Source organism: Macaca fascicularis, chromosome 16 (genome assembly GCF_037993035.2).
Source record: "Macaca fascicularis isolate 582-1 chromosome 16, T2T-MFA8v1.1".
NCBI lineage: Eukaryota > Metazoa > Chordata > Mammalia > Primates > Cercopithecidae > Macaca > Macaca fascicularis.
In genome coordinates this window covers 41650274-41662353 of record NC_088390.1, presented here as the reverse complement: position 1 = coordinate 41662353, position 12080 = coordinate 41650274, and the positions used below count along the sequence as shown (strand labels likewise).

Below are 12080 nucleotides of genomic sequence, written 5' to 3'. Positions count from 1 at the left end.
AGAAGAAATGGGGAAAGGATTCCCTATTTAATAAGTGGTGCTGGGAAAATTGGCTAGCCATAAGTAGAAAGCTGAAACTGGATCCTTTCCTTACTCCTTATATGAAAATTAATTCAAGATGGATTAGAGACTTAAATGTTAGACCTAAAACCATAAAAACCCTAGAAGAAAACCTAGGTAATACCATTCAGGACATAGGCATGGGCAAGGACTTCACGTCTAAAACACCAAAAGCAACGGCAGCAAAAGCCAAAATTGACAAATGGGATCTAATTAAACTAAAGAGCTTCTGCACAGCAAAAGAAACTACCATCAAAGTGAACAGGCAACCTACAGAATGGGAGAAAATTTTTGCAATCTACTCATCTGACAAAGGGCTAATATCCAGAACCTACAAAGAACTCAAACAAATTTACAAGAAAAAGCAAATAACTCCATCAAAAAGTGGGCAAAGTATATGAGCAGACACTTCTCAAAAGAAGACATTCATACAGCCAACAGACACATGAAAAAATGCTCTTCATCACTCGCCATCAGAGAAATGCAAATCAAAACCACAATGAGATACCGTCTCACACCAGTTAGAATGGCAATCATTAAAAAATCAGGAAACGACAGGTGCTGGAGAGGATGTGGAGAAATAGGAACACTTTTACACTGTTGTTGGGACTGTAAACTAGTTCAACCATTGTGGAAAACAGTGTGGTGATTCCTCAAGGATCTAGAACTAGAAATACCATTTGACCCAGCCATCCCATTACTGGGTATATACCCAAAAGATTATAAATCACGCTGCTATAAAGACACATGCACACGTATGTTTATTGCAGCACTATTCACAATAGCAAAGACTTGGAATCAACCCAAATGTCCATCAGTGACAGACTGGATTAAGAAAATGTGGCACAATACACCATGGAATACTATGCAGTCATAAAAAATGATGAGTTTGTGTCCTTTGTAGGGACATGGATGCAGCTGGAAACCATCATTCTCAGCAAACTATTGCAAGAACAGAAAACCAAACACCGCATGTTCTCACTCATAGGTGGGAATTGAACAATGAGATCACTTGGACACAGGAAGGGGAACATCACACACCGGGGCCTATTGTGGGGAGGGGACAAGTGGGAGGGATAGTATTAGGATATATACCTAATGTAAATGACAAGTTAATGGGTACAGCACACTAACATGGCACACGTATACATATGTAACAAACCTGCACGTTGTGCACATATACCCTAGAACTTAAAGTATAATAATAAAAAAATTTAAAAAACAATAAAGATGTTCTTAGCACATTAATTATTAGCATTGATTGACAATAAATTAGGTTCGGATTCAATGCTGTCAGTGCTTCTCTTGGAAGAAATGCAATGATTGTCTCAAATAGAAATTTTGTCTGTAATGGGGTTACTGGCACTAAAGATATTCAGGGCCTGGTGTAGCAGATCAGAATCAGCCAGTCCCAGTGTTCTTCCTCTTGGTGTCCTAAACCTTTAGGCTCCCTCACCTGATTGATTTCTTATGGTTTGAGAACAACTGCCCTGGACCCTTAACTGCTGTTTCTAAAGATTCCCTAGATCCATGGTTGAAATTAGTTCCCAGAATGGATACGAGGTGGGAGCTCCAAGGACAGAAGGATGAATATGGGAGCTCTGGGGAGGATGAGGAGTTTATCAAGTGATCAAGGTGGAAGAAGACATCAGAGTTTCAGAGCAAACCTGTGCAGAGGCACAGAGTCCTCAAATCACATGGAGAGTGATGACTACTCTGGTGAACCTGGAATGGTGGCATTAATTGAACATCTAGTCTGGTCCCTATCATTACTGTTATGTGGAATATCAAAGAAATGAAAGAGACACTTCTGATCTTCCCATAATTTCCTTCAGAAGCATGTTCCATTATACAATTAAAGAAAAAGAAGACCTATGCAATAATGAGGTAAATAAATATCAAGTGTTTTAGTGACTTTTACCATTTATCAGGCAGGAGTAGTCTGTGACTTGCCGGGCAGGGCAAAAACAGTAGAGGATCTGATGTCCAAGAGACTTGGGTTCAGACTCTGGCCCTGCCTTTTCCTAGTGGTGTGATGTTGGGCAAGTCACTTGATCTCTTTTATTTTTTATTTTTTGAGACACTATCTTGCTCTGTCGCCCGGGATGGAGTGCAGTGGTATAGTCATAGCTCACTGCAGCCTTAAATTCCCTGGCTCAAGCAATCCTCCTACCTCAGCCTCCTGAGTAGCTGCACCCAGCTCTCACTTGACCTCTTTGAGTCCTTATCTACTCATATGAAGATGGGAATAAATATATATTCCTTGGAAAATTTGTGAGGACCAGAGATATGTGCAAATTCCCTGGTACAATCAACAAATGGTGTATTTTCTTATTTTACATTTCTTTGGTTTCCAAAGCTTCATTTTAAACATATGCTCAGTTATCCTATTTTATCCATTCTAAGATGTGTGTTTCCCCCTATATTTTAACATCTCTAAAATCTGGATGTGTCTCATGATAGATGCCATCTCCTACTCACTGTCATCCAGGTTGCAGGCATAATCAAGTTGTATGAGCACCTGGTACGAAAGAGAAAGCACCAGCAACAATGAACAATAAACAATTACCAATAAAATCTGGGTAATTTCATTTGAAATTACCACTGCAAATCTTGATTTGGGTTTGTACTCTAACACTACCACAACAGGACAATAGTTATCTTCCCCCCAACTTTGGAACCCATGATCATTGAAATAAGTTCATAATCCTCCAATGCAAGTATATTCTCATGTCACAGAATTATTTCTTGTTTGTGTGTGACAAAGGGAAGACTTTTGTGATAGTGGGGAGCCATACGTTGATCTTTAAGTGATGCAAGAATTCTGCTTCAGGAGAGATAGCTTTAAGGATCTTCTAGTCCAGGACTGCAGGAAATTCGCTGCCAATAAAGGCTTTAATATGACTCCCTCTGCCCCGCAAATATGGAGTTAATGAATACCTTCTTCCTGGGGCCGGGGGAGGGGCTCCTGCTACTCCCAGCAATGGGGCATTTTGAGATTCAGGTACCTCGAAAGTAGAAAGGGGAGGAAGAGAACCAACATTTCTCAAGCAGCTACAACGAACCAAACATTTTATGTTATTTCATTTATTCCTCCTCATAGGAAATGTGCTATTCTTAGTTCTGTTTTACAGATGAGACAGCAAAGTCTTAGGTTAAGGAATTTCCCAAGGTTGTAACTTTTAAAAAACACATGGATTTAGATGAAGTATACCAGGTATTCCAAGCGTTCTTTTCCTTTATAATTAATATTTATAAAATAATATTTGAAACTTTCATAAGTAATAATCCAGTTAATCAATTAGTTAATTATAATTAGTCATCATAATCAATAGGGTTATTTCTCTTCCCTTAATTTATCATTCTTTTCACATACAGTCCCACCAGGACATTTGCGATATACTCCAGAGTCCCTCTGGAGGGACCTGACCTCAGAGCACGAAGGACTACAGGAGTTAATAAACAAGCAAATGCAACCTTTCTCCCAGGGAATTGTGATCCTCTCTAGAAGCTGGGCTGTGGACCTGAACTTGCAGGAGAAGCCAGGAGTCATCTGTGATGCTCTGCTGATAGCACAGAACAGCACCCCCATTCTCTACACTGTTCTCAGGGAGCAGGATGCAGAGGGCCAGGACTACTGCACTCGCACCGCCTTTACTTTGAAGCAGAACCTGGTGAACGTGGGGGGCTACACCAGGAAGGTGTGTGTCAGGGCCAAGGTCCTCTGCCTGAGTCCTGAGAACAGTGCAGAGGCCTTGGAGGCTGCAGTGTCTCCGATGGATTACCCCGCGTCCTATAGACTTGCAGGCACCCAGCACATGGAAGCCCTGCTGCAGTCCCTCGTGATTGTCTTGCTCGGCTTCAGGTCTCTCTTGAGTGACCAGCTCGGCTGTGAGGTTTTAAATCTGCTCACAGCCCAGCAGTATGAGATATTCTCCAGAAGCCTCCGCAAGAACAGAGAATTGTTTGTCCACGGCTTACCTGGCTCAGGGAAGACCATCATGGCCATGAAGATCATGGAGAAGATCAGGAATGTGTTTCACTGTGAGGAAAAGAGAATTCTTTACATTTGTGAAAACCAGCCTCTGAGGAACTTTATCAGGTAAGCAGTTGGATCTTATGTCTCTAAGTATTATTTAATCTGGGTTTAATTTTTTCTGCTAAGTCACCTTCCTTCTTGAGAATTGAGTGGTAAAATCATCTGTGATAACATACTGTGCTCAGAGGAACATGATACATTCATTTTCTCCCCTTGCTTTTTTTGGATAAAACTTGAGTGTGTTCTTTTAATTTTTGCAGTGATAAAAATATCTGCCAAGCAGAGACCCGGAAAACTTTCATAAAAGGAAAGTTTGGACACATTCAACACATCGTCATTGACGAAGCTCAGAATTTCCGTTCTGAGGATGGGGACTGGTATGGGAAGGCAAAAACCATCACTCGGAGAGCAAAGGATGGCCCAGGAATTCTCTGGATCTTTCTGGACTACTTTCAGACCAGCCACTTGAATTGCAGTGGCCTCCCCCTTCTCTCAGACCAGTATCCAAGAGAAGAGCTCACCAGAATAGTTCGCAATGCAGATCCAATAGCCAAGTACTTACAAAAAGAAATGCAAGTAATTAGAAATAATCCTTCATTTAACATCCCCCCTGGTTCCCTTGAGGTACTTCTTGAAGCTGAATGGTCCCAGGGTGTTCAGGGAACCTTACAAATTAAGAAACACTTGACTGTGGAGCAAATAGTGACCTTTGTGGCAGACACCTGCAGGTTCTTCTTTGAAAGGGGCTATTCTCCAAAGGATGTTGCTGTGCTTGTCAGCACTGCAAAAGAAGTGGAACGCTATAAGTATGAGCTCTTGAAAGCAATGAGGAAGAAAAGGGTTGTGCAGCTCAGAGATGCATGTGATATGTTGGGTGATCACATTGTTTTGGACAGTGTCCGGCGATTCTCAGGCCTGGAAAGGAACATAGTGTTTGGGATCCATCCAAGGACAACTGACCCAGCTATCTTACCCAATATTCTGATCTGTCTGGCTTCCAGGGCAAAACAACACCTATATATTTTTCTGTAGGGTGGCCATTAGGAAGAACTCCAACCCAAAATGCTCTGTAAATGTCTATGGGTGACGGTCTGCTGATGGTAGAAACCTTTCTTTTTAGTTTACAAGTCAGAGATTTGGACAGAGCTGACACAAAGAGTTTGGAGCTCCCCCATTTCTGGCTCTCCTTTCAGGGTTCCTCACCCAACTCTTTTCGGCAGTGGTGGTTGCCCCCGTTCTGACCCCTGACTCTTTCAGCCAGAAAGATGGTGGCTTTCTAAAGGAACATTAGCTGCCCTGCACAACACAGATCTGTGTCTTGCACTTTGGGTAAAAGCCATAAAAATAAGAAACTCAGTGTGTGGCCTTTCTTTCTTCCAAGGCTGGGCTTCTTTTTTTAAGTCCCTTCATGTAGTTTGTTGTTTTTAAAAATTTGTCCAGAATTGTTTTCTGCAGAAGCCTGGTCTGTTAGGAGCTTACAGGCCATAGCAGAAGCAATTGTTCCTGAATTCTTCACATTCATCTTTGCTGTATCCATTTAGTGCTTGGGAGAGTCCGAAGATAATTCAGTCACTGTCAGATTAATAATTTTGTCAGAACAAAGAATACCGTTGTGAATATTTAATCCTTTAAAATTGTGATCTTCAGAGCTTGTTCTCAGAATGGCGCAGACGAAGCCTTAATTGTGATAGTGAACATTAATGGTCACTTTAAAGAGAAATTATAGGCCAAAATGAAATGAACAGAAACCTGTTTGCCCTGGCTTTCAGTGGAAGATAATATTAGAGACCAAAATCTGGTTCTGAAGGTGTGTATCAGCCCTAACGTGAACCGAACTTGGGAAAGATTGTCTTTAAAAACCAATGAGCTTATGTTTTTAACTTCTCAGTTTAGTTCTATGCATTGCTCTGTAACACACCTAGTGAAGTTTTATGTCATTCTTGAACTATGATTTTTTTTTTCCATTTACTTTCATGGTTTGGTGGGCCATTGTTATGGACTGAATGTTTGCATCCCACCCTTCATCCCCAAATTCCCATATTGAAGCCCCAACCTATAGTGTGGAGCTGGGGCTGTTAAAAAAGTAACGAAGGTTACATGAAGTGATGGTGGGGCTGTGATCTGCTAAGGTTGGTGTCTTTATAGGAGGAGACCCCAGAGAGCTTGTTCCCTCCCTCCTTGGGCATGCAAACAAGAGGGCATGGGAGTACACAGAGAGATGGCAGCCACCTACAAGCCAAGAGGAGAACCCTCACAATGAAACTCTTGCTGCTGGCACCTCTGTCTTGGACTTCCAGCCTCCAGACTGTGAGAAACAAATTTCTGTTGTTTCAGCTGCTCAGTCTCTGCTGTTTTGTTATTGCAGCCCGAGAACACAGCTGTATGATTATTTGTCAAACAGAAAACACTGATACTTAACAATACTAATGCAATTATTTATTTGCTTTTCAGTCTCTACAAAACATTGTAAAACACTAATCTAAATACTAACAATAAAAAATTTGCGTAACTAATGGAAATTAAGAAATCATATGCCCAACATTTCACTTATTAATAATCTTACTCTGCTGATTTCCCCCCAGATTGTGAGTTTTGAACTTCCCTGCCTTTCTCCTGTCTTTCTGTGTTAACTCATGGAATTCCAGTTATCTAGCCTTGAAATTGTAGGTTCTCCTAACTTAAGCAAAATCTGACAGATCAGCAAAGTAAGGAGAAAAATGCTGCTTCTTTCTTTCTGACTGCACTAAATCAGGTACAACTCAGCATTAAAAAGCTATCTTTGTAAATGTTGTTCCTAATAAATTAGTCTTATAAGATCCCTGGACTTTGGAGTTGTTGTAATGTCGTTGAGAGTAATTCTTTAAAAGTCTAATTTTGACTGGTTGTATCTCTTTATGATTTATTGCCCCACTAACAATATTTGAAACAATATATATTTTTAAATGTATAAATAATTATGAAATTTTGTTTAGACCAAAGAGGATTACTGATATTTGTTTCCATATGAATGGCAAAAGATTTAGCTTACAGATCTACTGCATTTCTGTTTTAAATAAAAAGTTGAGAGTTTGTGTCTCATTAAACTGGAAAAAAAATGGTCTTGTAAAATAAATGATTAAATGGGGGAAAAGGAGAAGACTGAGGCCAGTGACTCCATGCGAGAGCCAAAACGAGCCAGTAAAAGATTAAGCAACATTAACTTTCCATTTTTTTTTGAGAGACAAGATCTCACTATGTTGCCCAGTTTGGAATGCAGTAGTGCAATCATAGCTCACTATAGCCTCAAACTCCTGGGCTCAAGTGATCCTCCTGCCTCAGCCTCCCAAATTGCTGGGATTATAGGCGTGAGCCAGTGCACCAGGCTCAATTGGGTGCCTGCCTGTCTCTGGACTCTGCCTCTAGACATCTGGGACGTACTTCATTAAAGATCTGAAAACCTACCCAGCCATTATAAAGTGAAACAAAGTGTTTTTATATTTTAAATTAACTTATTATTTTAGAATAGTTGGAGAATTACAGAAAAAGTTACAAAGATAGTACAGAAAGTTCCTGTGTCCCCTTCATTTAGTTTCCTCTTTATTTTATTTTATTTTATTTTGACAAGGTCTTGCTCTCTCACCCAGGCTGGAGTACAGTTGGGTGATCAAAGCTCACTGCAACCTTTAACTCCTGGACTCCAGTGATCCTCTCACCCCAACTAGCTGAGAAGCTGGAACTGCAGGTACATGCCACTACACCTAGCTAATTTTTAGAAACTTTTTTTGTAGAGGACGGGGTCTTATTATGTTGCCCAGGCTGGTCTCAAACTCCCAGGCTCAAGCAATCCTCCTGCGTGGGCTTCCTACAGTGCTGGGATTAGGTGTGAGCCATTGCAGTGGCTAGTTCCCTTTTTTATTACCGTATTGTTGTGATTCACTCATCATAACTAAGGAACAAACCTTACTTAGTACATGACTATTAACTAAACCCCACATTGTGTTTGGATTCTCTAGTTTTTTGTTTGTTTGTTTGTTTTTGAGACAGAGTCTCGCTCTGTCGCCCAGGCTGGAGCTGGAGTGCAGTGTCGCGATCTCGGCTCACTGCAAGCTCCGCCTCCCGGGTTCACGCCATTCTCCTGCCTCAGCCTCCCAAGCAGCTGGGACTACAGGCGCCGGCCACCACGCCCGGCTAATTTTTTGTATTTTTTTTTTTTAGTAGAGACAGGGTTTCACCATGTTAGCCAGGATGATCTTGTTCTCCTGACCTCGTGATCCGCCCGCCTCGGCCTCCCAAAGTGCTGGGATTACAGGCGTGAGCTGCCGCGCCCGGCCTGGATTCTCCAGTTTTTCTCTAGTGTCTTTATTCCAGGATCCCATCCAGGACACCATACTACATTTAGTGGTCATGTTTCCTTACCCTCCTCTGACCTGTGATGCTTTATTTTTGATGACCTGGACAGTTCTGAGGAGTATTGGTCAGGTATCTACAAATAAAATGTCCTTCAGTTTGGGTTTGTCTGATTTTTTTCTCAGACTGGGATTATAGGTTTTCAAGAGGAAGACCACAGAAATGAAGAGTTATTCTCATCACATCACATCAAGCGTATATGCTATCAACATGCCTTATCACTGATGATATTAACCTTGGCCAGCTGACAGAGGAAGTGTTTGCCAGGTTTCTCTACAGTGAAGTTACTTTCCCTTCCTCCCATGTTGCTAAGGGCAGCTCACACTCAAAAGGGTGGGAATTGAAGCTCCACTTTCTTGAGGGGGCCAATATCTGCATATCCTGCAAAATAATTTATCCACATAAATGATATTTTATCATTTATATATATTTTTTCTATTTACTTGATTTTCTCTCTGTGTTGCTCCTAGGCCCTCTTGTTTGCATGCACAGGGAGGGAAGGAACAAGCTTTCTGGGGTCTCTCCCTATAAGGACACCAAGAGCAGATCAGAGCCCCACCACGACTTCATGTAACCTTAATTACTTTTTTAGCAGCCCCAGCTCCACATTACCGGTTGGGGCTTCAACATGGGAATTTGGGGGTGAAGGGTGGGATGCAAGCATTCAGTCCATTACAATGGCCCACCAAACCATGAAAGTATATAGAAAAAAAAATCAAGTAAATCAGGACACACACACACACACACATACATATATATATATATATATATATATAATCATTTATCAATTATGTAGATAATTTATCTACATAAATTATTTGGAATTATTCCTTTACTTGTAAGAATGGACTTATAGATATTTATTTAATACTTTGCATTATATTCCAATGCTACATTGTTTATTTAGTTGCTCAGATTGTTCTAGTATTAGACGTATACAGGATATCTGGCAAAAACCACAACAGATCAAATATGGTGGCTCATGCTTGTAATTCCAGCACTTTGAGGGCTGAGGTGGGCAGATCACTTGAGGCTAGGAGTTTGAGACCAACCTGACCAATATAGTGAAATCCCACCTCTACCAAAAATACAAAAAAATTCAGCTGGGCATGGTGGCACAAGCCTGTAGTCCCAGCTACTTGGGAGGCTGAGGCATGAGAAAAGCTTGAACCTGGGAGGCGAAGGTTGCAGTGAGCTGAGATTGCACAATTGCACTACAGCCTGGGTGACAAAGCAAGACACTCTCTCAAAAAAAAAAAAAAAAAAAAATCCACAACAGTCAACATCAACAAATTAAACAAATAAATAACAATGAGGATCCAGATCTTGCTTTCTAATACCCTTAAGTATACAATACATTATTATTCTCTATACTCACCATGCTGTGCAATTGATCTCAAGAACTTATTCATCCTAACTGAAACCTTGTATCTTTTGACCAACATCTCCTCATTCCCTGACCTCTGTCCCCCATCCAGCCCCTGGCATTTTTCTACTCTCTGCTTCCATTAATTCAACTATTTTAGATTCCACATATAATTGGAATAATGCAGTATTTGTCCTTCTGTGCCTAGATTATTCCACTTAGCATAATGTCCTCTGAGTTCATCCTTATTGTTGCAAATGACAGGATTTCCTTCTTTTCTCAGGCTGAAGAGTATTTCATTTTGTGTGGTTTGTGCTTGAGAGAGAGAGTGTGTGTGTGTGCATATGTAACACATTTTCTGTATCCATTCATGCATAGATGGACAGTTTAATTGCATATCTTGGTAATTATTAATAATACTGCAATGAACACGGGAGTGTAGATACCTCTTTGACATACTGATTTCATATCTTTTAGATATATACTCAGAAAAGGGTGCTAGAAAATTGAAATTTAATATAAAACAAGATATACATCCAGAAATGGGATTGCTGGATCATATGATAGTTATTTTATAACTATGGTTGCTACTTCAGGAGAACATGGTTACTTCCTTGACTCACCAGCAGTATGCATTGACTTTTCTTTTCTTTCTTTCTCTCTCTTCCTTTCCTTTCCTTTTTCTTTTTCTTTTTTTTTGAGACAGGGTCTTGCTCTTTTGCCCAGGCTGGAGTGCAGTCACTACAGCCTGGAAACTCTGGGCTCAAGGGATCCTCCCACCTCAGCCTTCTGAGTAGTTAGGACTACAGGCGCAGGCCACCAGGCCTGGTTAGTTTTGTTTTTCTTTTTTGTAGAGAGGAGGTCTCCCTTTGTTGCCCAGGCTGGTCTCAAACTCCTGGGATCATGTGATCTTCTCACCTCAGGCTCCTCAGTAGATGAGACTACAGGCCTGCTCACCATATTCGGCTAATTTTTTTTTTTTTCTTTTTTTTTTTTTTTTGTAGCTATGGGATCTCTCTGAATTGTCCACGCTCGTCTTAAACTCCCCTCAAGCGATCCTCTCACCTTGGCCTCCCAAAGTGCTGGGATTACAGGCATGAGCCACTCCACCCATAGTGGCTTTCTATACCCTCAGAAAACAGCTAATTATGTGCGCCTACGGAGTTATTCCGTTTGTACCATCAGGGTAACATTTTCAGCCGTCCTAGTTCTCTGGCAAAACATTTTGGGCCCTCGGTGACTTTTTGCTGAATGGGTGACCCCCTCCCAGTGCAGAGCCATCAGAATCACTGGAGAGCTGAGGGTCTGGGGAGGCGCAGAGAGAAGGCTGAAGGCGGTCTCGCTTTCCTGCAGCAGGAAAGGGAACGAGGAGCGCTGCCCTCTCCCAGTCCCGGGGAGGACAAGAAAACGCTGCCACGGCGGAGACAGACGCCTACTGCGTGGGCTTTAAATCCAGCGTGGGTGTGAGGCAGCGCTGAGGCTCGATCTTCCGCCCTGCCCCTTAGACAGAGAAGGGAAGGAAGTCGAGGTCAGGAGGGGAGGGAGGGGAAAGGAGGGGAAGGAGGGAAATCGGAAGAGGGAAGGGCCTGGGAGGGAGGGAAAGAGGCCCGGGAGGATACGCCTGACGCTTCGATTGTAGTGGGGCTTCACTTGCTAAGGTGGAAGTGGTTGCGCCGGTGGGTACACTTTTTTGTACGTCTGAAATATTTCATAATTAACATTTGAGGAATTGTTTCTTTTTTGAAACAGGAACTAGCTCTGTCGCCCAGGCTGGAGTGCAGTGGCGCGACCACGGCTCACTGCGGCCTCCAACTCTTGAGCTAAAGGGATTCTCCTGCCTTAGTTTCCTAAGTAGTTATCACTACAGGTTAGGGCCACCACGCCTGGCTAATTAAAAAAAAAAAAAAAAAAAATCCTCCCGCCTCTGCCTTTGCCCGTGAATTTGCTGGGATTGCAGGACTTAACCGTAGTGCCTGACCTAAGGAATCACTCAACCTCATTCCCGCAGGGATGACCACACGTGTCCAGGACGTTTCCCTGGTAACTGGACGCATCTTTAGTTCCCTGGGCTGCTCTCCTCCCGCGGTGACAGCCATTCCCGGGTTGACCTCACTGTGCGCCCTGGAAAGGGTGAGACCGACCTCAGTACCCGCCTCGGTTTCCTTGCGGAGAATTTAAACCACATCTGAGGGCCCTGTAGACACTTGTACGTCTTTTTTTTTTTTTTTT

The 12080-nt window shown here is 42.1% G+C and overlaps 1 protein-coding gene across 3 annotated transcripts in view; it reads left to right on the top strand.

The window, feature by feature from the left end:
* SLFN11 (schlafen family member 11) overlaps positions 1 to 6923 on the top strand; it is a 32519-nt gene extending 25596 nt beyond the window's left edge. For all 3 annotated transcript variants that reach the window (XM_045375142.3, XM_045375144.3, XM_065531234.2), the window contains 2 exons: positions 3439 to 4162; positions 4360 to 6923. In XM_045375142.3, coding sequence (XP_045231077.2) covers positions 3439 to 4162; positions 4360 to 5131 — 1496 coding nt within the window. In that variant the 3' untranslated portion in view covers positions 5132 to 6923. The remainder of the gene's footprint in view (positions 1 to 3438; positions 4163 to 4359) is intronic.
* The last annotated feature ends 5157 nt before the right edge of the window (positions 6924 to 12080 follow it).